At 41.0% G+C, this 27041-nt stretch overlaps 1 protein-coding gene across 10 annotated transcripts in view; it reads right to left on the bottom strand.

Annotated features, from left to right (window-relative positions):
• SEMA5B (semaphorin 5B) overlaps positions 1-27041 on the bottom strand; it is a 248524-nt gene that overhangs the window by 45008 nt on the left and 176475 nt on the right. For all 10 annotated transcript variants that reach the window (XM_031590638.2, XM_090143666.1, XM_090143668.1 and 7 more), the window contains 6 exons: positions 20220-20318; positions 19234-19447; positions 16451-16736; positions 12087-12222; positions 8307-8514; positions 5958-6165 (listed from right to left, as the gene is read on the bottom strand). In XM_031590638.2, the coding sequence (XP_031446498.1) occupies positions 5958-6165; positions 8307-8514; positions 12087-12222; positions 16451-16736; positions 19234-19447; positions 20220-20318 (1151 nt within the window). The remainder of the gene's footprint in view (positions 1-5957; positions 6166-8306; positions 8515-12086; positions 12223-16450; positions 16737-19233; positions 19448-20219; positions 20319-27041) is intronic.

The following is a 27041-nucleotide window of genomic DNA, read 5'->3' as shown; positions in this document are numbered from 1 at the left end:
CAAAGCAGACATGGAAGCAGTAAGGCTGGAGACATCAGGAGCCATGTCGCTGGATGTGACCACTACCTAGAATACAAATCTTATGACCTAATAGCAGCAAATTGCAAGAATTGACAGATGCAGTGGATATCTGCCCTGGGGCTTGCTGGAAGCTTCAGTTATTAATCTTGTTTGTATAACAGTAGAATCAATGTCATCTTAACATTATGTATTCCGAGAAAACTACCTGCTTTCCTGTCAGTCGCCACTGTGTTGAAACTAATTTCACATAGCCCACCTAGTAGGTATTAGATGGTAATGACTTTTAGACATCACTGATCTGAGTTGGACCCAAGCCAGCCTGCTAGAGGTAAAAGGATCCACAGCCTAAACGACTCCTGATCTTGTGAGCAAATCACACAAGCAGGATGCTTTAAAAGTAAGAAGCAAACAAAAACCCTCAGCACATTCAACTTCTCAGATTTTTCCTCCCTCTCAGCAGCTCCAAAGCTCCCTAGAACAAATCTGCAACCTAGTCAGGACAGTAAGAAGACAGAAGCCCTGAAATTAGGTGACTTTACTTGGCAATTTCTGGAGTGACCTTCATCTGTTGTAGCAGTTGTACAGTCCCAGTCTCCATCTACCACTAAAGATTCCTTCTGACACAGAGCCATTCACCTGGGGTCATCTCAATAGTTCAGAGCTTAAAAGTGGAAGCCTGAAAAGTGTGCAGACAGGTTAAAATGAATGTAAAGCTTGCTGGTAGTTTGTGTGTTTAATAGGAATGGGAACAACCATAATAATTCATTTGGTTCTGAGCAGAGCCCTTTCCACTCTTTCATCCCGTGCCCTCTCTGTTTCAGTAATGCAAGCACCAGCAATCTCAGCACAGACTTATTCCTCAAGCAGCCTCGTGCTGCTCTCCCTCCTGGAACCACACTGCATTTCTCTCCTCACTGCTATTTGTGATTCCCTCGTACTTAAATGCCATCTACAAAGTATGCTATTTTCTTCTTCCATGCCATTAAAGATAATGTCAAATAAGATGAAACTGAAAACCAATCTCTTTGGCATCTTACTGGGAACATGCCCCTGCTCACTATATTACTTACCTTTGCCCCCCTTTTTCCCAATTTCAGGCACACATACCCATATCCTTTCCTCAGACTGTTCAAATGAAACTCTCCAACTGCTCGCTGGAATTCAGACTTCTTAGACCTGCACCATCCCCCTGAATCTTAAAGGTCCATATCCTACAAAGAGTATGGATGTGCTTAACTTTACATATATAAGCAGCTACATTAAAGAAAATGGGAGTAATTGCCTGCTACAGCAGATGCAAATGTGTTTTTGGGATAGAGAAAATGGTATAATTTTGCACTTCTATTTAAAGAACACAAATCCATTTCATCTACCAAACTTTATTCTTTCCAAGAGCTTTAGTGATCATGGTTCTGTTTGATGTCTTCACTCTCTGTCAGTGGGAGTCTTGCTATTTACTTAAATGCAACCAGAATGCCAAAACAGATGTTCCGTGATTTATTCTGAGATATTATTGGATACTGGAGATGACAAAAAATGGGGGTGAGTGCTCTCCTTTATGCCTTATGAAGTCTTCCAAAGCTTTGCAGAATTATTGATGGTACAATAATTAGCCGATTTTCTTAATATTCAAGAGGCCAAATTAGCCAAAGCAGATGGAAATTGATAAATTAGTTTCATAACAACATTCTCATAGTCTCCTACCTTTCCTGCCTCTATTTTTAAAAGGATATTCAATGTGCTGGATATTTTTAAAAACCCTCAAGGAGAACATTTTCAAAACAAAATCTGGGCCAGACTTTTGACAGCCTCAGCTCAGAGGAAGGGGATGGATTTTCAAAGTCTTAGGTGAACAATGAAACATCAGCATCGCCTCAATGATCTGCTGGTGCTGGGCTCCACTGAACAACAGTCTTCCTTTGTTCCTTCCCTACCACTTTCACCATTTTCTCTCTGTGCTTTTTACCCAACAATCATTCCTTGTTTGTCCTTGGAGGAACAATTGTCACTCTGATGCAGAGGTCAGTGGATTTCCAGCCCATATTCAATTGACTCTTCCCCCCAAAATTGGAAGATTTTAGATCTCCTAACAGTCTGTGCTGGTCATCCAATTAAGTCCCCTTCACTTCTGAAATCCAGTAATTTTTCTTAAAGTTTGTTCTTGCAGCCCTAAATTCAAATGTTTCATTCCTTTGTTACAGAGGATTTTCTATCATACAAAGAGAAAAAAAAAAGAAAATAGCAACAACAGTAAACATCAAAACAATGCCCCAGGTGATTTATCGGCCTCTTAAATGATTATATGGAAATGGTACAGAGACTGGGAAATTTCAGTTTTGCACTTTGGAGAAGTGGGCACAAACGGGAGAACAAGGGCAAAAAGTTCTGCTTCATTACCATGGCTGTTGACCCTTTTCTTCCCCAAAATCCCTGGAGCCACTGCAGGAATTACTCACCTATGTGTACTCAGTTGTCTGATCACTGGCCCAGAGCTATTTAGAGGTGAGTTCTGTTTCTCACAAGATCTCAAGTCAGCAAATAAGAGTACTTGTCAGCTGAGTCATTTCTGCTAGCTTTGCATTAAGCACCATAGCCGGAGGGGATGTGCAATAGAATTTAGGCCAAGTAAGAGGGCAAAAGCTCAGCATCACTCAACAGCAAACCCTGCAACAGGGTCAGAAAAGCAGGCAGAGTTCAAACAAGACTGTCACAGTAGCACACAAGAGAATCGGTCTCTTTGTATAGCCTCAGAAGCAGGAGCATTTCCATTGCCATTAGGTTGACTTGAGGTAACACTCACACGAGCAGATGTGATAACCACACGTGGTGAGATGAGGAGATATGGTGGTGTCAGTAATAAAGATGTGATACTGGCTCTCCAACTATCCATCCCCAAAGCTTGGGGGCAACTTGAGGTTAAAAAAAATCCAAGCTCATTTGAAAATTGCAGGGAGGTTACAAAGATTTCAAAGCCATGCAAAATCCAGCAGCAAGCACAGCCAAGCTACCACCCAGCAAAGCAGCCTTCACAACACTACACGTTCAGAGGGCTTTGGACATCTTCCTAATGCTCTCCAGCGAGATTGAGAACAGCAGCACTGAAGCACAATAGGAAAACACACACACAGCAAGGTCCCTGCAGCCAAGTCCAGCCTGTAAATTTGGGCAGCTGACATTACAGATGTCTTCCTGTCGCCCTGCTGCTAAGACTCACTGTTCTGAAAAGACAGATTGAGAGGTCAGTGGGCACACACAAAGCACTGCTCAGACACCCAGAAATATATTGGGTCAATGAACTACATCAAGACTTGGGGCTGAGCTACTGGTCACCATTTAAGAGATTAAATTGGTGCCGTGTCAATAAACAAACAGTAAAGGAGATGGCAGAAACCCTTTTCCCTTTCCACCTCTTCCCTTTGCTGCTGCTTTTACCTCTGCTGCATCTCTGAGCCTTGGTAACAAGCCCCAGGGTTTACAGCACAGCAACAAGGAGTGCTGGAGGGATCAATGCTAGAATCAATGTTCCCTCCATACATGATTGCCTGTTCCAGGGAGAAGGCAAGGTGAAGGTAAGAGCTCTAAGTCAGCAATCGGGAGCCCACATCAGCCCCCAGGGTGTAAAAGGCTGCAAAGTTTCCTGATAACATGAGGCAGAGCCAAAGAAAATAAACAGCGTTGTGGTATTCCTGCCTGGGAGGCACAAATTCTCCCCCACCTCAAAGCTTCCTGAGCCCCCATCAAAATGATTAGATTCTAAAAACTGCTGAAACCAGAGCTTTTCATGGAGGCCAGTCAAGAAGTCACAGCATGACAAAAAAGTAACTGGGGCTGTGGTGGGGTGAGAGCCCTTCTTCCTGTGGTGGCTGTATATTGGCATGTATTAAGTATAGACACAACAATAAGCAATAAATCACAGCCCAGGAGAAGTGCCAGGTGGAATGCACTGGAGGAAATTAAAACATCCCTCTCAATACAGTTCGGCATTGAAAGAAATACAAAGGAGACCAAGTTGACTTATCATCTGCATTGCCAAGGTGCTAAAGGGAAAATGGTTCCAAGATTTCCAGTTGAAAAAAAATGGCAGTTGAATAATTTTCTGAAGAAAAAACTTAGCTTGTAATTAATGATGGTATCACAAACAACCCTTAAAATAAATTAATAGCAGCCTTCCTTGATTTCCTAATCTTCCTTCTTTTTCCCTTCTTTTTTCCTTGTGCACACTCTCTCCACAAGACTCAGCTACGGAGCAAAGGATCCATCACAGTCTCCGTAAGTACTTGAACTGGCCAGCATTGGAATTCAGCAAATTCTGACCTCCCACATTGCCAAATGTATGCAACCCACATTGCTGTCTGAAGTCTGCATCTCACCTGCTTTGCTATAGCCCAATAACTGGCTAACATTGCCTAGAAGTACAAAGCTAGTCAGGCTGGACTAAAGCTATACTAGCAGGGGAGGATGTTGAGGACCTCAGGCCTTAGGTAGATGGTGCTCCTATCCCCCAGTCACTGCTGTCCTTTTTTTTTCCTGCTTGTTCCTTTTATAGGCAGTTAAGCAAACCTCCACCATTTGAGCTTTAATGGAACTGTCATACAATGTACTTATACAGGCTGAAACTGGGACACGATCTATAAATTACCGGAAAGTTGAACTCAAGATTAGGAAAAGACAGAAAAAGAAGAACTCATTTGTCTTGAAACTGGATCACATATATGTATACACACATAAATATTCCCAAACTGAAACTCTCCAGGACAGGCTGGAGAAGACAGCTGTTATGTTCTACCTTTTTAAATCTCTGCTTTTAAGAGCTAAGGACGAGATGGCATTTTCCAGCTGTGATTCTTTCTCTTGCTAAACACTTTGGTGTCAGCCTCTCTGTATAAGCAGTTAAACCTTTACACATTAAACACTTCTGAGTTTAACTTGCAGTAATGTCCAAGTTATGTTTTCTATAGAGATAATTAAAGAGGCTCAGCAAAAATAGAAAAAAACATTATTTTTATACTGAGACAGACATGAATTTAGTACAAGCTGATAGATAAACTCTACTTGTTGAAAATAAAATTATTGTGACATTTTCTGTATTTGATTTTTGGCAAGAGAACAGGGACATCTTGCACCAGGCTGTGAAAGAGGGAGTCCATTTAGATGGTGCTAACAAATTCCTTCCTGTTGTTTAGCACAGAGGACATCAGATTCAGAGAAAACTCTCATCAAGAAAAGCAAAGCAGAGGTAGATGAGGAGATGAAGGAATGCTTTTAGAGATGTACACAAGCAATCAGTTGGTTTCACACTGGTTCACCTGCCAGAAAGAAGGGCTACTATTTATTTCCAAATGCCTCCTGCACTCTTTTCTGGGTGGAGATCTGCTCTGGAGCCTGGGCTGATAATTTAAAAAATATATATTTTTTCTATTCCCTTTAATAGATGCAATCAAGACACAGAATCTATCCAGGTGTAGGAGGTGTCACACTTAGTTGAAATGAGCTATTGGGTTCCAAAAGCAATAACAAGGAGCCACGTAACACAGCACTGCCTCATCAGACTTTGAGAGGTGATCACTCAGATAAGCAAGGATAGGCTGGCTGCAACCAGAAACCTGCAGCCACACAGCCAGCAAAACACATGGAGCTAATGAAATCAACACTGAAATGTTAAATTTCCCTTAAAAAAGTAAATATTGCAAGTCCTTCTTTGGTAAGCACACAATTAATTTCTGATGAGTACTAATTAATATTTACAAAAAAAATATATTGCTCATTCTCATTCCTCCTGTCATCAATGTATTATCAGGAGATGCACTTTCAACAGTGTTTTTTGTCTTTCAGGAATGAAAAAAAGCATTCTACACTGAATCAGGCTGGAATATGTTTCCCTGGTGCTTTTCTTTTTAAGCTGAAGTGGAATCTATCAGCACTATAAATTTGCTTACCCTTCTGTTCTGTACATGGAGCATCTCTCCAGAGGAATTTTCAGCACTCCGTTATTTAAGCCCACAAAGAGCGACCTGTCGCTGTGCAGGATTTGGAGACTCTTGATTGCTTCCCGTTGTCCATCAGGGAGGATCTGCATTTCCTCTAAATAACAACTCCTCAGGCTCCTGTTAGTGGTAGAAAGGGCCTTCAAGATGGTGCCATACTCTAGCGGGACAAGAAACAAGGCACAAATAAATCCTGGGAGACATTGGCTTCATGTCACACCTACCTAAACATCAAAGTACTAATGCTACGCAGTGGCTTTAACCCTAGCTTTGTGTCATTTTCTAATTTGAACATACTTGCTGCCCATGGTACAGAATGCCCCAGCTCCATGGTTACAAGTCTAGGAAGCTCTCAGACATTACAGAAGCCAGAAGGACTTGAGCCATCTGAAGAGTAAGTACCTGGAAATAATTCCCACTTGGAGCACCGAGGCAGAAATAGCATGGTCCTGTTACCAGTGAGTTGTGAGGAAGGTGACCTGAGATAACAGGGATCATTTCTGGTGCCTCAAAGTCTATTTTTCTTTTGGTTTATGAAGCAGATCGGCGCAATTTGATGTCATGACAAATGACAACAGATGCAACCGCCCTGCTGGAAATCCCAGAGGCCTCCGTAATGATTGCATGGGTCACGAGTCTAATTGATCCTCTTCCTGGAAGAAGCTATCCTGCTAGCTTGACAAGGGGATGTTATGGCATCAGCAGTGCATATGCAGAAACATATATGCTTCTGCATGTATGCTTGTGTTCACAGTGCTCTCAGCTAAACAATTTGAAGATCTGAAAAACTGCGGGAGATTTATGATGGGGAAAAGGGGTAACCACACTGTTTTTCATTAAAACCCCAAAAGAGGTCTGTCAGTCCCAATTGTTTTCCAACTTCAATCTTTCCATCCAGATCACTTCTGTACTGGTGCCAAAGCTCAGCAATTTACAGCAGCGGGGTTGGCTGCAATGCAAAGCCTTTTTTTTTTTTTTTTCTTTTCCCGCTGCTTAACAGAACCTTAAGTGTGGAACAAGACTGAGGCCCAGGTTTTGGGTTTGGTTTTTCTCAGGATTGGTTTTGTATTCAGTGCTACCTTGGAGCAGGACTGTTTCTCCTTAAGAATCTGTTTATTTTAAACATTTCAGGTCCAGCACAGCTTTGTCTTCAGTCACCACCAATCAGGGCAAGAAATCAAAAGAATAAGAAGGTCATGTTATGGCAGAAGGCTTTTCCATAGAAGTGATATGAGCCAGAAATAACCTCAACTTTCTGGCTTAAAATATCAATTTAAGATATCAAAATGGCAGAACAATGACATATTTCAATTTAACTACAATTTTCTCATCATAATCAATGTCCAGGGAGGCTCCTGGGCTCCAGTGGGCATGTTACTAGAAGACATCAAAGATGATCACTTTTGAAGCAAGTGAAGGTAAAAGTTACATAAAGCAGCCTGGGAAGGTGTTAACATGAGAATGAGGCAATGACACTGCATTCAGATCTGAGATTAAACTAACACAAATGCAATCTGTCTTATTCTAAAGTCAAAGCTTCTGCTATAGAGGATAACAACATTATACCCATGAGGGTGGCCATATGCTCTGATTAATCAAGCTATTTAATTTAACCTCTGTCATTAGTATGAATATAGGCTAAGACAAGCATTAATAACACTTTACCCTTCTTCTGCACCTTTCATTTAGCCAAGATATCCATGCTTTTCAGAAGAGGCACAGCATCCTGCTAATTAGTGGATGGCAGTAGAAATTAAGAAACTCAAATTATATACTTAATACTATCACTATGCATGAAAACACTGCCTCAGCTTCCCCATCTACATCACATTTCACTGAATGATTGTTCCTGAAAGCACAAGGGCTCACATCCCAGTAGGCATGTGGAACTGCATAGAGAAACTTCAGGCAATCCTGGAAGTTAAAAATTATTACTGCTTATTAGAGATGAGTACATTATAGTGCAGAGAGGCAACTTATGTGCAGAAAACCACAGAACATTTTGGTGACCTCTGCTCTTCCCCATTGCCATGTATTAGTGTGATTAGTTGAAACATGTTTTTGTAAAAGGAAGAAAAATGTTACTGTTGTTTTCAAACACACCATAGATTTATAGCCCATTCACTTGGGAATCAGCCTTGAGTCCTCCATCGTGCTTTTAATTTATTCAGGCAAACTAACTTCCATGAAACATTGTGCCAAAACGATATTGAATGACTACTGTGGGATTGTATCACTATCTGGCTCCCAGGGCTCCTAAGTCTACGAGCAAATAGAGGACTTAACTTCTAGTGTTCTTACCTGTTCCAATATACATCACGTGGTAGAGAGTATCCTTCCCCTGAACAATATCAACCACTAGTTTAGAGAATCGAATGCTGTCCTGAGTCACATATGGATCTACAGTGACCGGCTGCACCACGTCGTTCATCAGGAACAAGCGCTGCGCGTCCTGCAGGACTCTCTCTGTCAGGTTCTCATTCGGGCTGTCATCACTCAGTGTCCCACACTAAACATGGAAGATGGAACTTCAGCACCTATGTTTGCTTTCAGTAGACCGAGACCAAACCCAGAAATGCTCAATTTTAACCAGCCATGCCCTGATGATTTCTTGGGGAGGTGGGCCTGCGTCCCACCATCAGTCCCTTGGCATGGGTTATGACTGGCTTTGGCCTGTAGCTCACTTTTATCAAAAAGTTCCTCCCAACTGGTCTGCAGACCAGCAATGTGATGTTTCATTCCTTTGAGGTACCTTGGAGCCAGCATACCAAAGGAAAAAAGGTATTAACAAACTGAGGAGGAAAAAAAAGAATTAAAGCTAGTTATAGAAAGAGAGATTTAAAGTTAACGGTAGAAACAAAGGTTTTGTGGCAATAAATCCTTGAAGCATTTCAAATAATCTTCAGACTCTACCTGGCATCTCAGTCTGTATAATGCACAAAACCTGGAGGTTAAAAAACCTGAAAAACTGGTTGGTTTTGCATCAAAGAATCTAACTCATCACACTGCTTTTCTCATGTTCTCTCTTCTGAACAGACCCCTCCAGCTTCATCTTAACCCAAGCAGGTAAACCATTAAGTGCCCCCTCCCTCTTCTACCTTTATTGGCAGTGCAGACTGACCTTGGTGAATCCATCCTCCAGCATTAAAGGAGATAGAGCTCAGGTCCATACAGAACACAGGGGAAGAAAAGAGTTTATCTTGTGTCTTTTGAACACCAGCTTAAGGCCTACCTCTGATTAACCAATGACCACATCTGAGCAGTTTCACTAGAAAAAAAAAATATTCTTTTTTTTTTTCATTTTGGGTCCAGGTGTTTCTGCTTTCTTTGGAAGGGAAGCTATTATTCTGCAAATTAGGATGTTGATCTACTGCACTCCCGCTACAGTGTACAACTTTCCCATATGCATACTCTCAATATTCATCACAGCAGCACAGCAACCTTTCAAAGGTGCACCATGTAGAGCTCCTCCTACCAGCTCACAGGAATTTGGCTCATATGTACACAATCAGTGTAATCAGATCCCACAGCTGGTATACTAAGTCCTACAATTGTCAAGCCTTTAAGAACTAATTTCTGCAACAAACACATTTGTTGGTGTAGTACAGAGCTTGATTCTCTAAAAATCCACCACCAATATTTCGGAGCTAGGATGAATTAGGTGAACAGGGTGTTGAGACTTCACGTCACCTATGAGCACTGCCCATTTGCTTATCAGTTAGAACCTTTGTCTGAGTACTCAAACTAAAGATACACCAGTGAATTCTTTTTATATATTTTTAGATGGCCTTTAATATCTTTTTGTTGTTGTTGTTATTATTTCCAGAGATCTTTTTATTTTTCTGCTGCTTCATTACAAGTTCGGAAAGTTTTTCAGTTATATCTTTTCTGCGGACTCCTGTACGCCTTCTGGTTTACACTGCTGTCTTTTTATGGATGCTTCTCTCCCCACTCTCTTTCCTTTCTAGAGCATCACTGAAGGAGGAGTCCCAGTGGCAGGAATGTCATTGTTGGTTTTGTTTTCTATTCTCATCAAGTCACAGATAATCTTTTTTGGGCTATTGGCAGCCTGTATGCTGACACAGCATCTCTCTGGTTTGGTTTCATTTTGTTTTGTTCTAATTTCCTGATTATCTGCACTGCCCTGATCCTCTATATCCTTCTCCTTCCTCTCGGAATAAGAAAAAAAATTTGGCATCTTTCCTCCATCCTCCTTTGTGAACACTGAAGCAAAAGAATTAATTTAATTTTTTCACAATATCTGCCTCTTCTGTCACTAAATTACCCTTGTCATCTCCTAAAGACCCTTCACTGACCTCTTGTTCCTCCTGTACTTGAAAAACATCTTAATCTCTTCTGCAATCTTCCTTTTGTCTGCCACATATCTTCTTTTCCTTTCCTTATTTTCCCCTGACCCTTTTCTTTCATCTTGCTGCTGCAATCTTTGCACTCCACGTTTTATCTGATACTTTTCACTACATGGAAATGCTTTCCAAAGCTCTTTTCTATTTCTCCAGGGTTAGCCTGGCAAGGGACAGAAGAAAGTCCTTGATTCTCATTTAACCTTAATATTTCCCTTTAAATTCCAAAAAGTGTGATCAAGAGCCTGAGCGTGTCCCACCTTGTACAGGGAGAAGCCCTCTCTCAGGTGCTGTGGGGGAATTCAGAGTGTTCCCTCAGGAGTAACATGGGGGCAGACTTGCCTCCCCTCGGCTCCTGCAGTGATTTCAACTGACTGCAGAGTCCATTTTGGAAGGCCCCTGACATTGACAGTTTGAAGGCAGATAGCACTTGCAGGCAGCCTCAGCACCTCTGCCATTATAAGGCAGAACCAGATTCACACAATTGGGATGGAAATATTCACTGTGCAGAAGCAAGGACAGAAGGACGAGCCTGTCCTTTCCAGGATACTCCAGGTGGGAAGGGACTGTGCTGTAAAATGGGCTCTCACTTCAGAGGACTCAGAATTGTGGGGGTTGTCAAATGCATACTTAGTGTTGCACTGACAGAATCTAGGCATAAGTCTGTTCTATACATTTCAAATTGGCCTTAACTCATAACTCTGGAAAATTGCTCATCATAAAATCAAACATTTTTAAGGCTAAAAGGAATCTCTGTGACCATCATGATGTAGCCTCTTCCACCAGTCGCTTTTGCAATGTGTCAGTAACTTCTGGCTGAGCTACTGTGTCCTGGGAAGACATCCATCTCGCACTGAAACACTGCCTTTAGGGTCCTATTAAGTCATGAAAAATTCATCACATCCTTACACAGATGATTACCTTTCTTGTTTAAAAACACAGGTTGTCTCCATTGTAGTTTGTCAGCTTCAGCTTTCTACCCTTAAATCTGAAGCTTTGGTGGGGATATGCCTGCATGTCCCCTCTGAGGACCACGTGCTCAGTGTTCACATGTCAATGTGACATGTAACAAAGAGAGTAAGGAGGGTGGATTTGCCCTGTTGCATCAGAATTTGGGCCCATTTGGGTGGTGAGGTGCTGCCCTGAAAAACTGTGGATGCCCCATCCCTGGAAGTGTTCAAGGTCAGGTTGGATGGAGCCCTGGGCAGCCTGCCCTGGTGTCAGATTTAGTGGTTGGCAACCGTGCCTGTGGCAGAGGGTTGGAACTACATGATCTTTGAGGTCTCCCTTCCAACCCAAGCCGTTCTAAGATTTGTGACGTAGGCTGATGCTGTTCCTGCCATAGGACATTATCAGTAGTTTCAGAAAGTGGTTTTCAATGGCTTTCAGTGGGGAAATTTCAGTGGTATATCCTGAAGGAAATCTCTCCTCGCAACATTTTTACCTAGAATACCTCTGGCCCACAAATATTTAGAGTTCTTCATTCTTATAAAAGCTTCGAACATTCTTATTTGTTTAAAGACTCAAATTTTCCCACTAATCCTATAGTGTCAATAAGGTGAAGCAAGGAGTTCCACAGACTAAAATGCTGAGAAACGTGGAGAAACATCATTTATCTGCACCATGGGTTTACCTGGGAAAAGAAGCCCCATACAAGTTAACCCAATGGGATGATGGAATGTAAAAAGCACTAGAGCAAAACAAAGGGCAGCAGCAATACCTGGAAATTTGGGATGGGGTTTGCTGTCGGCAGCCAGGCTGATCTTGGGTTCTCTTGGTAACGGAAAGGACCGTTAAATGCCTGAGTAATGGCACTGAGATTGAAGGCACACACTGCTGAGGCAGCTATGCTGTTTCTGGAAAAGGGGAGAAAAAAAAAAAATCAATTTAATCATTAGAACACTGACATTTTCATCATAACAGACATCAAACTCCACTCAAATAAAATACATGTAAATTGCTAGGTAGACGTACAGTGACACCAATCTCATGGGGAGTAAAAATAAATAAATAAATTGTAAAATGCAAATGAATCGCATGACAATTTTGAGAATGAATGTTAAGCTTGGTTTTAAAGTGCCTATGATTTAAGGGCCACAGAAGCAGTCCTGACATGAAAGGAGAATACAGTTTAATTTGCATGGGTTATTTGTGTCCAGCTTTATTTTTATTTTTTTTAACACCTCATCTATCTTGATTGATTACAAACAACGTAATTTTTAATCTCTTGGTGTTTCTCAAGGTGAAAGCCTGTTTCTACCAGCTCCAGCTATAAAATACACCCCCTACTATTTGTATATACTGTATATATATAAGCACACACATGCATGCACACATTCAGGCAGAGGGAGGGAATGACAGCGCACACCAAGCTGGTGGTTACAGTAGCTCAGCAGGCACAAATGTCTTGCTAATATGTGCAAGCCTCTGTCTGCACTGCTCACTGCTCTCTGTTCCCAGCTGGGCGCAGCATCTGGCGGGGCAGGCTGCTCACCATGCACACACACCAGCCAGGGAAACGCAGCGAAAGAAACGTTGCTGCAGGAAGGACTTTTTGGCAGGGAATTGTTTTTAGGGAGATGATGCTGCCATGCAGACTTCCACACAGATCTGCTGGGTTTTTTTGTTTTGGCCCATCTCAGCCATTCCTTTGTGGTCCTGAGCAGCAGGCTCAGTGCTTTGTGCCCCCACAGGATTGGCGTACACCTCCCTGATGAGGATGGCATTTGCTAAGCGGTAAAGTGAAATTCCAAATCTGCTGACAGCTCCTTTTTTTTTTTTTTTTTTTTTAAATAAAAAGAATAACATTTAGAGAGAAAGATATCAAAATAAAGCTAAAAATAAAGCTAGCGCAGAAGACTGACTCGTCACAGTGCCTTTTAAATAACCCAAATGTCGCTGTATGTATCTTGCTGCTAATTAAAGCAATTTGAATTCACTGAAAAGAACAATTTTTTTTTTTTAAACTAAACCAATAATTACACTTTCTCACAGGGAAGAAAAAAAAAAAAAAAAAAAAAAGCCTTGCTTCACAGTCCCAGGCAGGAAAGCAGAAAGCCAGATTCTTTCACAGCATATTTCCTCAGAGCCATACAATGTCAGGAGGAACTTTTCACTTTGCCTTCCCATTCCCTGCTCCTGCCCCTGCCCTTCTATCCCCGGAGTGATGGAGTAGCTCCCTTTGAACATGTCAAAGCAACGCCAGGCGAACCTTTCTCCACTTTTGTCTGCACACCGCTGACGCAGTGCATGCTTGCAGACGGCAGCTCTTAAGACAAAGCTAATGATGGATGACAAGTAAATGCCTGGAGGCACACATGGGAGAAAAAAAAGAGAATGAGATGGAAAATGAAAAAGGAAAAGAAGGAATAAAACCTTGCTAGTCTAACAAAAACACTTTTTTTTTTTTTTTAATTTAAAAAAAGGACCTTTTCAGGGCCCTGCTAAAGAATCCACAGTGTATTCCATTCCTGTTGCTGAAGAGGAGAAAGGAACAACATTTTTGATGGAATAATGCTATCTGTGGCCTGGCATATTTCCCATCCCTCCCTACGAAAAGTCAGAGCCCAGTCCGCAACCAGAGGCATCAGTTTGGGCAGCAGGCCCCTGGCATGACATGCAGCCTCCTTTATTTCACCTCCTGCACCCTGGCACTAACTAGGTGGCTTAGTTCAAGGAGGTTTTAACATGATCTCCACTAGCTTACAGAAAAACTGTATTAAAAGTTTCTGAAATATCTCATCAGCAATTTCCTCAAAATTATTTCCCACTGATTTAGCTGGATATAACATAAAATGAAGCAATAAATCCTTATGTGGGTATTAACACAACTAAATACGATACAGACTAATTGCCTTTTGTTATAAGATGACCCAAACTGCATTAAACATGAAACTTTCAAAATAAAAGCACCTTTAAAAAAAAAAAAGTAATAGTTTTTAGGTGCGTCAGTATTCCATTATAAAGGTACTCACACTAAAGTACGCACCAACCCTCTTTGGTATGCAACACTCATGCAGCATGATATCAGTCCCAGTGGAAGTTAAAAGAATAATTACCATTATTTCTCTAGTCGGATGACAAATTGGAACATTTTCTCTTTGAACTCTCCAAAGAACATCATGTTGTAGACCCAGAAAGCTACTTGATCTAACTTCAGCTATTATCAATAACTCATCTCTTCTATTACACAAATGTTACATATTATACTGTCCTCAGAAGATACCGGAGGGAACGTACACCCATAATGTGAGAACAGTGACTTAATTGCAATCCAAAGGAGACAGGGGTAACACTATGTCTCAAATTTTAGCCAAATTGGAGACAGACACAACACAAGAGAACTGTTCCAACCAGAGCTAGGCCATGTATCCTGTTTTACTCAAAATCTATAACATTTTGATTAATATAATACATTTATTAATAATTTTATTCTCGTTTTCAATTTCCGTTGTTGGCTGGATGAATGGACAAATGGATAGATAAAACATTACCATTCTGGGCATCATAAAAGTCCTCTCTGATATTTAAAATATCATCTTCATCAGCCACAGCAGTTGCCAGCTTTCCTTTCCACATTCAGGAAGTTTCACTAGCAGTCTTTAAATATTTTTTTGGAGGGGAAAAGCTCAAAACCAGAACAGATGTTCTCTAAAGTCCACAGTCAAGATCCAGTGCTCAACTATGTATACTTTTTCACTTCTGGATCCATTTCATCTCACTGTAGCACAAAAAGGGACACCCAGAGCAGGTTGACCAGGACCGTGCCTAAGTGGCTTTTGAAACTCTTCAAGAAGAAAGATTCCACAAACTTTTTCTAGCTGCTTCTCCAAAGGCTTGTTTTTGGCTTTTGCATTGGCAACAGAAGTGCAGAAGCCAAACACGGAAGGTGAATGAGGGTGCCTAAACACTTACATACTTCTTGGCATTTACAAACTGGGAATATCATTTTGGTTCTGTTCACTCTAATAGCAGAAAGTACACATACTAGTTTTGCAGTTAAAACAGGCTTCATATCCTTATTCATATCCACGGGTCCATATCCTCCTTCCTATTGAACAGTACTCCATAGCAAAAACAGCCCCAAAGAAGTTGGCTACCCAGCATGAGAAAGGCATTTTGAGTGGTTGTCAGGTGGAGTAACTAACTCAGATTTCCACTCTCTAGTTTACACATCAGGATAACACCCCCCAAGAGAACATGCATTATTGAAACTCAATACCACACAGGCTGGTTATAGCCTGAAACTTATCATCCTAGCCCTGGGCTTCAGAGAAAAAGTTATTTCAGTTTTTCTGTCTTAAAAAAATACATTATGAGTTTTTTAATATATTTTTTAATTAACTTCTCCTTTCTGCCTTCCCAGCTACACTAAATCATTCCAATTACAAGTTTTTTCAATATCAAGCCAAGAAAAGGTGATTATGAAGTTTCAGAAATCATTCCTTCCCCTTGGAGTTCTAATGCTGCTTTTGATTTGTGGTCCTGAGACTGTTTGTAGCAGAGGTACAGACTCACTTAGAAACGTCAAAAGCTGCGTAGCCTGCACAACCTTGCATATAGAATGTATTGTTTAGCAGCAGTTAATGCTGATTTCAGTACAGGCCATTGTACTGAATTGTGATGCCATTTGCCTACTTCTTCTCCTTCTAACCCTTCTCTCTAAGTGAATATATCTGTCCTTTTCTAGGGCCAGCCCTGATGTTCACACAATAGTCAGATCATCCAGGCAGTAAGTCTGGCTGAAAATAAATTTGTTTTTCTCCTGGGTCTTTTTCAGATCAGCTCTCCAAACTACATAAGTAACAGAAAGTCAGAAGTCTGTTACAGCTCAAGCTTATATAAAATTAGGTAATTTAGAAATGTACTGTCAACTTTTAGGGACCCCAGACAAACATGAGCAATAGACTGAAAACTCTGTCCTAAAGCACTGTTGCCATGATGGATAATACAAACCTACCCATTCCTTTATATTAACCAAAGGATCTTTCAAAAATTGTTGCTCAGATTGTCTAAGAAATCAGGATAATGTCAGTCTCAGACTGCTGAGCATAGAAGAAGGGCAGTAAAAGCAGTGCAACTTACACATTAGTGGTGAAGACACCATAGATCAGGTCTTGCTCAGGAAGGTAGAAGGTGCTTTGCAATTCATTATAATAGAAAGGGATTTCCCCAGCACGGGAGCAGTTCAGCCTGGCTTTCATGAAAGTTGTCCATGTGTCCTCCAGCAAAAATCTCCCTCCAATGTCATTTTTGCAGACCCTGGCCACACGAGAATATACTGTTTTCCCACAGTCGTGTTCTACCGCGTTCTCTCGAAAAAAGAAGTAGGTGAACAAACCGATGTCATAGGCAGCAATAAAGTTAGGTTCTGAAAAACAAATGTGAAGAGATTTATACAGGTCAGAAATCAATCCATGCTCAACTTGCCCAATGCATTACAGCCAGCTCCCTCTATGCAGGCTGTCAAAGCTGCAACCAGAGGGAGTTCGAAGTCAGCAGAAGACATAAAAACAGTAGATGAAAATAATGACATATGGGGGTACAGCTCTAGCTCCATTTTTCAGATCTGGGAAAGAGCCCATCATTTCCCCACTTCACTGGCAAAGGTGCTACTGACATGAGTGAAATGACTTTGTCTATGCACTACTCTCCTTACCTATAGTCATTTTACAACATAAAGCTTTTCCATTGAGTTCCTTTACCTATTCTTTTCTGAACTGCATCTTATGGAGTGTTAAATATGCTTTTTGCATCCGCCCAATTCCCCAGGCTGCTGCACTGAAACACTCAACCTATTTTCCCAGCGCACTCACATCTGGCTTTTATCATGAAGCCTTTCCAGTTTCTAAGGCACAAAAGATTATCTTATGTCCGTAAAACAAAACCATGCCACAAACTGACAGTATCAAAGCAAGCTCTCCTTAATTCTTTTTTCTTCTGCAATTATTTGTATTATTTTCACAAGAATTGAAAAGAACCTGGCATTGGTTTGCAGTGAATACTTTGATTGGGCATTTAACAAAGCTTTAAAAGTGTTCAGTCTTTCATCCCAACAGTTTCTTTGGCAAAGAGAGAAGATTGGCTAGTGAATAATATCTGACTAAACAACAACAACAACAAAATCCAGTTGGTTTTACAGGGTGCTCTAATGATGTTCATTTCTGAGAAATGAACAAAGGAAGAAAGAAAAAGAAAAGTACTGAATTCTTTTAATGCTGCAGTCCAGGAATGATAGGAGAACGGAGTCTGGCAGAGGGAGAAGAAATCAGGCTGATGGTGCTACAAGGCAGCTTTTGGAGGTAGAATAAGGTAAAAAGGGGAGGGCACTGCAAAGCATCTCTGACCAAATTTACAAACAAGCTGTGAACCTTAAAGAATTGTTGTGATTGTTGTGAGTCTGACCTTCTGTCTAACAAACCAGAAAATTACAGCCTGCAAGTCCACCACTGGATCCTACAACTAGCAGGTAAATTAGATCACGTCTTTAGAAGAAAATCTGATCTTACAGGACAAATTCACGTGGCAAAGTCACATCTATCACTTTCTACTTTCCTTGGTGACTTGTTCAAATGACTAAAGACTACCCCAGCTGCAGCCTGAACTTCTTCCACTTGACATTATCTGGTTTTATTTCTCAATGACAGGCTCTTGTCATGACTTGTCTGCTAGATTAAAGAACTTCATCCTGCCAGAGATCTTTTCCTGATGTAAGTACTTCCATATCATGAGCAAAACACCTTTTATCTCCTTTTCAGAAAGATAAATACATTGAGCTCCTTAAGTCTCTCACTGTGAGGCAGACTTCCCAAGCTTCCAATCACTCCATGGCTCTCCTCTGAATCATCTTCAAGTTTTCTGTTTCTTGTTGGAAAGTGGCTAAAAGAGGATGAAATTACTCCATAGTCACCGACACTGCACAAACTCATAAATCCAAGAGTCACACTAGCTTTTCCAACAACAGCCTAGAAACTCAGTTTCTGTTTGTCCATCTTTAAACTCCCCTGTTCCAGTGAGACTTCCTTCTGAATTCTTAATTTGTGCACAGATAACAGGCACATACTCCTAATGAGTGTATATGAGTTATACTGCTTCTTAGCCTAGTTCAGTCTTGCCCGATGACATCCTGCTATGACTTCTACTCTTCATGCTGACTTCATAGATGAATGTCTGCAGAAGCCTTGTCAGTCCCATTAAGCTCATTATGTCCTACTGCTTGTGTCCTTGATCAAAAGGTCCTGGAATCCAACAGGAACATTCTGAATATCTGGTCAACATAGCTAGGCCAAAAGTCTGCTCTGCCAAGATGTTCAGTCAGAAGATATCAGCTCAGTGCAGGAACTACCAGTTGTAATTCTATAGCTTGCTTAATGCATGGTATTATCACGCTGGGGTAACACATGCTTTTAATAACTACAAATTCACAACAGCATGGGTTTACATGGAATATAACTTGCTGTGAAATTTCTCATTTTCAGACTGATCTTGCACTGCAACCAACCATTTTCAGCTGAGTCAGTGGAAGTAGAGGGCGCTCAATAAATTGCAGAGCTAGGTCAACAATATGAGGCTTTATGTAAATTGGATCTTCAAATCCTTAAGGGATTTTCTTGTTAAAAGGATGTCTTTGGTCATCTTAGAAGACAGATTCATAACTATATTAAGAAGCCTGTAAGACCCACTTTCCATACTCGATACCAACTTCCAGGCTGTTTTTAAACATCTTCTAAGCTGCACTGTCTATTGCACCAGAAGCCCATCCCCATTGTAACTCTGGATTCCAACATTAAAACAGAGGGAAAGATTTACAAGTCTGCCAAGTTGACTTTAACACACCTCCTGCTCATATACGACCCACATGACTTTACCATTGAGCCACTTGGAGTTGTACTGTGCTGTCCTGAGTGGGGGAACATTTCCAAGGCTGCGGTAAATAGCAGGATCCCGTCCAGAGAAATCAATTACAGTTGCAGCATAGAGTTCTCCTCGTGATGTAATCACAGCTGTTGAGTTATGCCGGGGGTCATACGGGCACCGAGCCACTCCATTAATTCTGTCAATGATTTTGCTAAGATTTCCTACCTGTATTTGAAACAAGAGAAGAGACAATGTAAAGAGCAGCTGGCTTTTGTAATGGTACAGACAATTCTGTTTGCCCATGAGTACAAGCAAAGCCCCGGTTGTAAAAAACAAGCAGCTAGAATACCAGAAAAGCCAGTATACAGTAATATACAGTAATGCCAGCAATGACTGTAAATTGATCTTTGCATACATCGTTTGCCACTGTAAGAAGTTGTGTCTGAGCCTCACTGATCCTACTGCTCTGTAAGAAGTGTGATTCCTCTGCCAACAAAGCCTACAGAGCCCAACCCACTCAGGGTAATCAGATGCTCCTCTTGCTAGCACAGGTTTTTAATCTTCCACAGACACCTTCTGAATGTATACTGGCACTATAAAAATGTGAACGTTAATATTACTATGGACCTACTCCCACCTTCCTTGAAGCCAAGGGGAGTTGTGCTATTTATTTTGAATGAAACATGTAAGTATCCAGGTCAGGAGGCACTCACAACTAAGCCTGTCTATATTCCCCATTTGCAGCAGTACACTCAAGGTCTACACAAGCAGTACCTTGTCTAGATCTAGCTGGTCCACAACAGTTTTTTGCTCCCCCACCTGTGGATCCACCCACTGCTAAAGCAACCCAAAGAGTTCCAAAGACCAAAATCAGAACAATATCAGATCAACTGGATTTGAAACATATTCTCTGCTCCTGTGATGCACTGCCAATGACTGGCTATCCCCAGCACATGTATGCAGCCCCCTCCATCACCGCAAAAGAGGCAAAACAGACCTGACGACTGGAACACACTGGTGAAAAGGCATTGGTACCACAGGTAAAAACCTTCTTGCCATAAACAATCAGCACTCGTACATAGTTCTGGCACTCTTCCTGTAGGGACATAAGACAAAGACAAATGAATTTTGAAAAGGGGACTGTGGGGTTCTTTATTACTTTAAAAAATACCTTCATTACAGCTGGAATGCACCTTCCCTAGTGCTAACTTGGACCAAGATTTGTTACATCAAGATCTGCAGTATCGCTCAGCTTCAGGGAGCCAGCAGTGTCAGCAAGCAAGCCAAAATTGCTCCTTACCTCTCTAATCATAGCCCCGCACAAATAGTCTCTGGTTAGGATTTTATCTATCAGGCTGACTCTGTGTTAGCTACACAACTGGCTCTTTCTGTGCTCTGCTTAGTCTGGAGGAGGAATCTTCCCTCTTTTCATATTTCTGCCCTGTTTTTTCCAACTTTGACATTATCCAGACACAAGCTTCAGAAATTTCTCTTCAATTCTGGGCTGGTCAAGATAATCTTGTGCTTAGACAGCCTGTCACTTCCTTTCAAAATAAGCATCTATGCTCAGGATTTTCCTTGGTGGAAGGAGTTTCCCTTTCAGGACAGGAAAGAGAGAAATGGCAAATCCCCTCTTTGCAACCATTTCATAGAATCATTAAGGTTGGAAAGACCACTAAGAACATCCATTCTGACCCCTACAGTGCTCCAATCCCTACAGTGCTCACTATGTCCCTCAGTGCCACATCTCCACAGTTCTTGAACACCTCCAGGGACCTCCATGTACAGCCTGTGCCACTGCTTCACCATTCTTTCAGAGAAGAAATTTTTCTTAATATCCAACCTGAACCTCTCCTGGCACAACTTAAGGCCATTATCTCTTATCCTATCACCGCTACCTGGGAAAAGAAGAAACTTGTTAAAAAAAACAATGTAGGCTGAGTTATCCCCGTTGCTTTGCTTCCCACCCTCCATAGATCATAATTTGCCACTAAGCTGAGCCTACAGCTGCAGACACCACTTCTTCTTCTGTAAGCAGCATTCATTCCGTGAGCTCCCCTGTCTCACAGCACTCCGCGCTGCTGAGCCTTTCCCTGAAGACTTCATCTGCAAGAGTCAGCGGTGTAAAAAAACTCCACATCTCCTGGAAAGGAAGCAGCTTGCTTAGCTGGATTAAGTTCTATCTTCTTTCATTTGGTGTATGGAAATCAATTTGCTGAAGGATGGCATTTAGAGGAAACCCACTAGCATCAGCCACAGACAAATGACTGGGGCTTGCTTTGGAATGGAGAACACTGTAGCCAGCCTGGTCCAGTCAGAGGCCACAGCATGGAAACTGCCACCAATGTCTCAGCTGGGCTTTGGGGATACAACACTCAACACCTGGAACTCCGTAACAGGAGCTTAAATTCATAACTGGGGCAATCCAGCATTCCTGTTTCAGCAAAGTGCAGCTATCCATTCCCACATAATATTAAGAACACTATGTATTTAACTGTGAAGGACCAGAAATCATTGAGGAAATGCTATGTCAAAAGGTATTGATTTCTCTCCCCACCAAGTTTTGTTTTCAGGGTGTGATTGATTTAGCACCTATTCCAAAATGCAGCTCTGTACCCAAATTTCACACAGTCAGAGAAAATCTACCTACTCCCCTCTGCTTCCACCTTTTTCTGCATTGTGCAGAGTCTGAACACAGCATCCGCTCTAAACCAGCTAACACCATTTACACTGCTGCATCCTTTCCTGCATAGATACTTCAATACGTTCCTAAATAAAACTCTGTCTGGCAGAAATCTAAAATCCTAATTTGCAGAATTTTCTTCTTTGCACAGACCTGTATTACCAATTAACAAGCTTTATTTTCCATAGAAATGTTCCCAGCTGAGAAGCTAGTACATAAAAACAAGAATTTCTCTCTGAGACCTTGCTGGATGTTTTTCTGGAGTCTACTGCTGCACACATTGCTCCAAGACACAGTAGCCCAGGTCAGTAAGGATACTGGATGCTGGTAAGATCCTTATTTTAGCCTAATTAAGCGTGGTTTTATTTGTACCCATTCAGTCAAAAGCAGAGGTCATTTATTGAAACAGAAGAGAAACCATACTGAGCAAATATATCTGCTGCTGTCTGAATCTGCACCAAAATATTTCATCTGTGACTTCCAGCCTATTCCCAACTGTGCTAGCTAAGTGCAAAAGAGCACAGTCAGTACGGATGAGGTATTAGATTGGAAACGTTTGACACAGCTGATACTTTTCAGGAAGCTGAATGCACCAGACCTAATGATTATGTCACTGGCTGTAAAAAGCAGGAACTGGGGTGCCTAGCAGGTACTTTCTACTCTGTTTAGATAATAATGCTCCTAGGTGTGGGCCATATCCAACCACAATTATTCCTATGACTTAACTGTCCAGGCTCTGAGTAGGTTTTTTCTCTGGACTTGCCTTACTAATGGTGGTGAAAGCATGCCACACTTTTAAAGAAAAACATGCACTTTTCATCCAATGGTCTCAAAGCAATTTGTACATCATTAAGTAATATACTGAAATGGATGTCCATTATCTTCCCTGTTCTCTTGGCTCGGGGAATTGAAACACACAGATGTTACAGGGTTTGCCATGGTGACACACTGAATGAGAGGAGATCCGGAAAGACAGCAACAAAGATTTAACTACCAAACCCTGTCTCTCTAACCTGACTGGCTTTAAGAGGAATACTATGCTCATCCAGTACTTCTTATTGCTGTACCCACTACCAATCACATCAGTCTATGAAAAACTTCAGGAAATGCAAAGAACAAGCTGTACCACTTAAATATTCCAGCTAGTGGGATTTTTCACTGTTGGTGAAATCTCTATTAGATCCCCTTTCTATCCTGTTCTCAAAATAACTAGAAAGGAACAGGTTTCTCTCTGTGTTCTTCAAGCCAGCTTGGATTTGCTCTGATAAGTCATCCACCATGCTGCTCTCTACAATAATCTGTAGCTGAGGCAAATGGCTAGTAAAATTACTTCATAAACACTTACAGAAAATAGGAGCTACTTGGTTCAATTTCTTTCATGTGGCTGGAAAACTCAGTATGCAGGAGGCAAAACTCAGATGGACTTTAACATAGCTGGAAAACCTGGCAAGCTTGCATCCCAGCTCTTTCCAGACAAAACAGTATTTGGATCGTGCTCTCACATTATGAAGTAGACAGTTCAATCTGTGTATGATCAGACTGCAAAGCTCATCACCAGAAGATATTATTGGGATCATGAGATTAAGGACTTAAATAAAGGGGGAAGACTCAATATTTATGTGGTTAATGAGAATAACCCAGTTATATTACTTGGGATTATCATTAAATATATGGCAGAGCTGATAAAAACCTGTGGCTCACTGCCAGAGCATTAAGCACATCTCTAATTTTCTTCAGAATTACGTATTACTGATTGTAAGATTTTCACTCTTTTAGAATTATCTGATACTGGACCCTTCTTGTAGATAAGGCCTTAGCCTGAGCAGAAATCACTTTCTCCTAGCCAGAAGACCCTCATTTACCTAGAAAGAGCACATGAGTTACAATGCTCAACCCTACAGGGTATATGTCTCATTGTTTGTAAGAGAATAAACTCTACTGAAGCTCCTCACGCCCCTCTTCACTTTAAGCCTGTTCTCATTTCTTTCATTTTCGCAACATTTAGCTCTAGCTGTGTCTGTCCATGAATGCCATAATGTTCACTACTGCGGATAGGAGCAAGCCCCTTTCCAGCAATACAGATGTCAGGCTGCTTTGAAAGCACATTACTAACCCAAGAACCAAGAGTGCTACTCCCTTCATTTGTGCAGACAGATTGGCAAATGGAGGGGCTGAACTCCTGCTGGCTTTAGTCTAAGGTAAAAGTCAAGATGATGTTTTCAGGATGTACAAAAAAAAACAAAACAGCTGTAGGTGCTTCTTGAGATATTTCATCTGTCATCTCTGAACACAGAATTCCAAAATGTTATAAGCCCTTAATCTTGTCGTACAGATATATTTTTTCTTTAAGAGTCATATATGGGCACTACTTTAATCGGCCTTTACTTTGAATAAACCACTCAAGCTCTGTTTTCAGAGATCTTACTTTTGATTCTTTTTCTAGGCTAACAGTATTTAATCACATCACATTTTAATCATACATTAAAAACACAGTTACATGCTCTATCAGGAAAACAGATGTTTCAGACAGTCTGTTGTCCTCAGTAAAGAAGCACAAACTCTTCAGAATAGAGAAATTTATTTTGGGGTTAGGCCAGAGTCGATAAGAGGAGAAATGGGATGAAACTTGGCAAAGACACAGTTACGACCTTCTGACAGAGCTACAAAATAATGAAAATAGTTTCACACAACGTGCAATTAATCCATAGAACTCCCTGCCAGGAGTTCACTGAGGCCAGAACATAGCAAGATAAAACAGGTAGATGAGGGTGTATATGGAGAATAAGGACATCGAGAATAGAAACAGCAAGTTTTATCAAAAACTTATAGAAATCTGGTCAACAATGACCCAAAACCTGCCTGTTCCTTCCAGCTACATCAGTAGGGGCAAGGGGTTACTTCTTGCAAAACTTGCTCCTCTTTTACATTCAGCTCCTGTTGGCTACATCAACACCACCATAAAAAAAAATCCATACATTGCAAAAAGGGGAATTCTGGTTTCAGAAGATGTTACCATGATGGGAGGATGTTTCTCTACTGGTGCAAGTTGTCCTGCACATTACTCTTGCACAGCCAGGTCTGCCCGACACCTATATAGAGTCACCACAGATAGACAAAAGCTTTCAGGCAACAATGTGTGGGCAGCTATATCCAGAGAGGGCTCCTGCTATGTTGGATGCCTGATTACTCCTGATTTCTTCAATGCAGTGGGAAGAGTTCAGTCTCTCCACTGAATCACCAGGTCCCACTGCACTGGCCTTCCTGCTCTTCAATCACTAGATGCTCTGGTGCATTAGATGACTTACTAGCTACACCAGCCACCCAAAATTCCTTTTATTATAAAACTAGATATTCTGGCTCTGAAATACAACCTGCAGTTCAGAGAATCAGCCAGCAGAACTCTGTGTTATACCTGCAATCACATTTTAGAGTGTGGCAAACACTTATTTGTTGCAATTCATCCAATTTGTTTAAAAATAATCACGTCTAATGTGTTCAAACAGTTATTAACATGTTTTTAGATATCTGCGTTTATTTCTTTGGGTAACCAATTTTATTAATCAGCTTAACCAAAGACCCTGACCAAGCTGTCTTTCTCCTTTGAACACAATAGATACCAAAGAGAATTGCTAATGATTTTCCAGCTAAGTTTTCTTTAATGGACTTTGAATCAAATTCTGGGGCTACAAAACTGAATGCTTAGCAGAAGTATTAGGAATGTAGTTTCAGATTTCAGATTTCTTGGAACAGTTAGAATGGGAAAAAAAAAAATCCATGTGCCTGCTTCTCAACTACAAGTATTTACCTGTGGATTTATATGGCACCTGTTATGTCTGGATGCCTATTATTTGTAAGTGACATGGAGATTCCTGGCTACATTAGATAACTAGGGAACCATGACAGAACCATTTGTCGGCCTGAAATACCGGATTCCTCCATTACCCCAGCACCTTCTGCACTAAAACCATTTAGCTGCTCTGAAGACTTGGATTAGGATTCCCTGTACCCTAGTGTGAATCATAAGAACTTCTTGTATCAGGACATCATACAAGAAAAGGGAGACAACCAGTCTGGGATAAACAGTAGCTGGATGCCCTATCATACATTTCTCTTGACTCTTACACCAAAAGTGTTACTTCTGGTAAGTGCATCATCTTTCTCCTTGCTACAGATTTCTTAGATCAGCATACAAGTGCTGGATCTCTGTCATTTTCACAAATGGTTCCCTTTGACTCTTTGGATAGCTGAACCAGATAATATACAGAGGTCCCTTCCAAACCCTGCAATTCTGTGGTATGGTGGTGTGCAGCTTTTGGGAAACTAATGAATTATTCTATTCTTAAACATGAAAAAGGGCTCTTGTTTAGAAAGCCACAATTTTCTATGTCAGGCAAAATTCCTTGGATGTGGCAGATGGGGACTGCTATGCACAAACAAGCTAATTACAAACTAGGAGTAACTCCTAATGAAATCAAATACATTTTGATCTAGTGGCACTTCTTCCCCTTGCACTCTATCCATCGCTCATTTTAACTACAACCTCTGGGTGATAGCACTTGGAAGACAGAAAGAAAGGCAGCATAACATTGATTTTGTTCTCTGCAGTATCTCTCAGTATGGTGGATGGTTTCCAGGGGAGAACTTTAAGGTGCTGATCAGAATCTTTTTATAAAAGCTGCAAAAATAGGAATAATTATGAGTGGAAGCCAGCATGGATCTCCAGAGACGTGGCAAACAAAGTACATACAATTGATTGAGGAAATCACAAGCTTTGGTTCATAAAAATAGCAACATAAATGAAAACGATTTTTCTGAAGTATTTGTTTTAATACCACATGGCATATAGTTGAGAGTAATTTTTAAAATCAGGTTCAGGAACATATACATTAATGGATGAAAATCTGATAAATTAGTGGACTGAAGAAAAGTCCTCCAGTGAGAAATTATTCACAGACCTTCTATTTTTGGAGGGACCCAGATGGCAAGATACTAGTCCAGAATCAACATTCTTTTTAAGCCAACATTTGTGGATAACCCAAAGATTAGGAAAATAGCAATTACCAATGAGGCCAAAGCAGGGATATATATTAGTTGGTGAACTGGCCCCAAACAAAATACTTTTTAAAAAAATATATA

This window comes from Phasianus colchicus, chromosome 7, assembly GCF_987193195.1.
Source record: "Phasianus colchicus chromosome 7, bPhaCol1.hap1.1, whole genome shotgun sequence".
Lineage (NCBI taxonomy): Eukaryota > Metazoa > Chordata > Aves > Galliformes > Phasianidae > Phasianus > Phasianus colchicus.
This window is presented reverse-complemented; position numbering and strand designations above follow the sequence as displayed.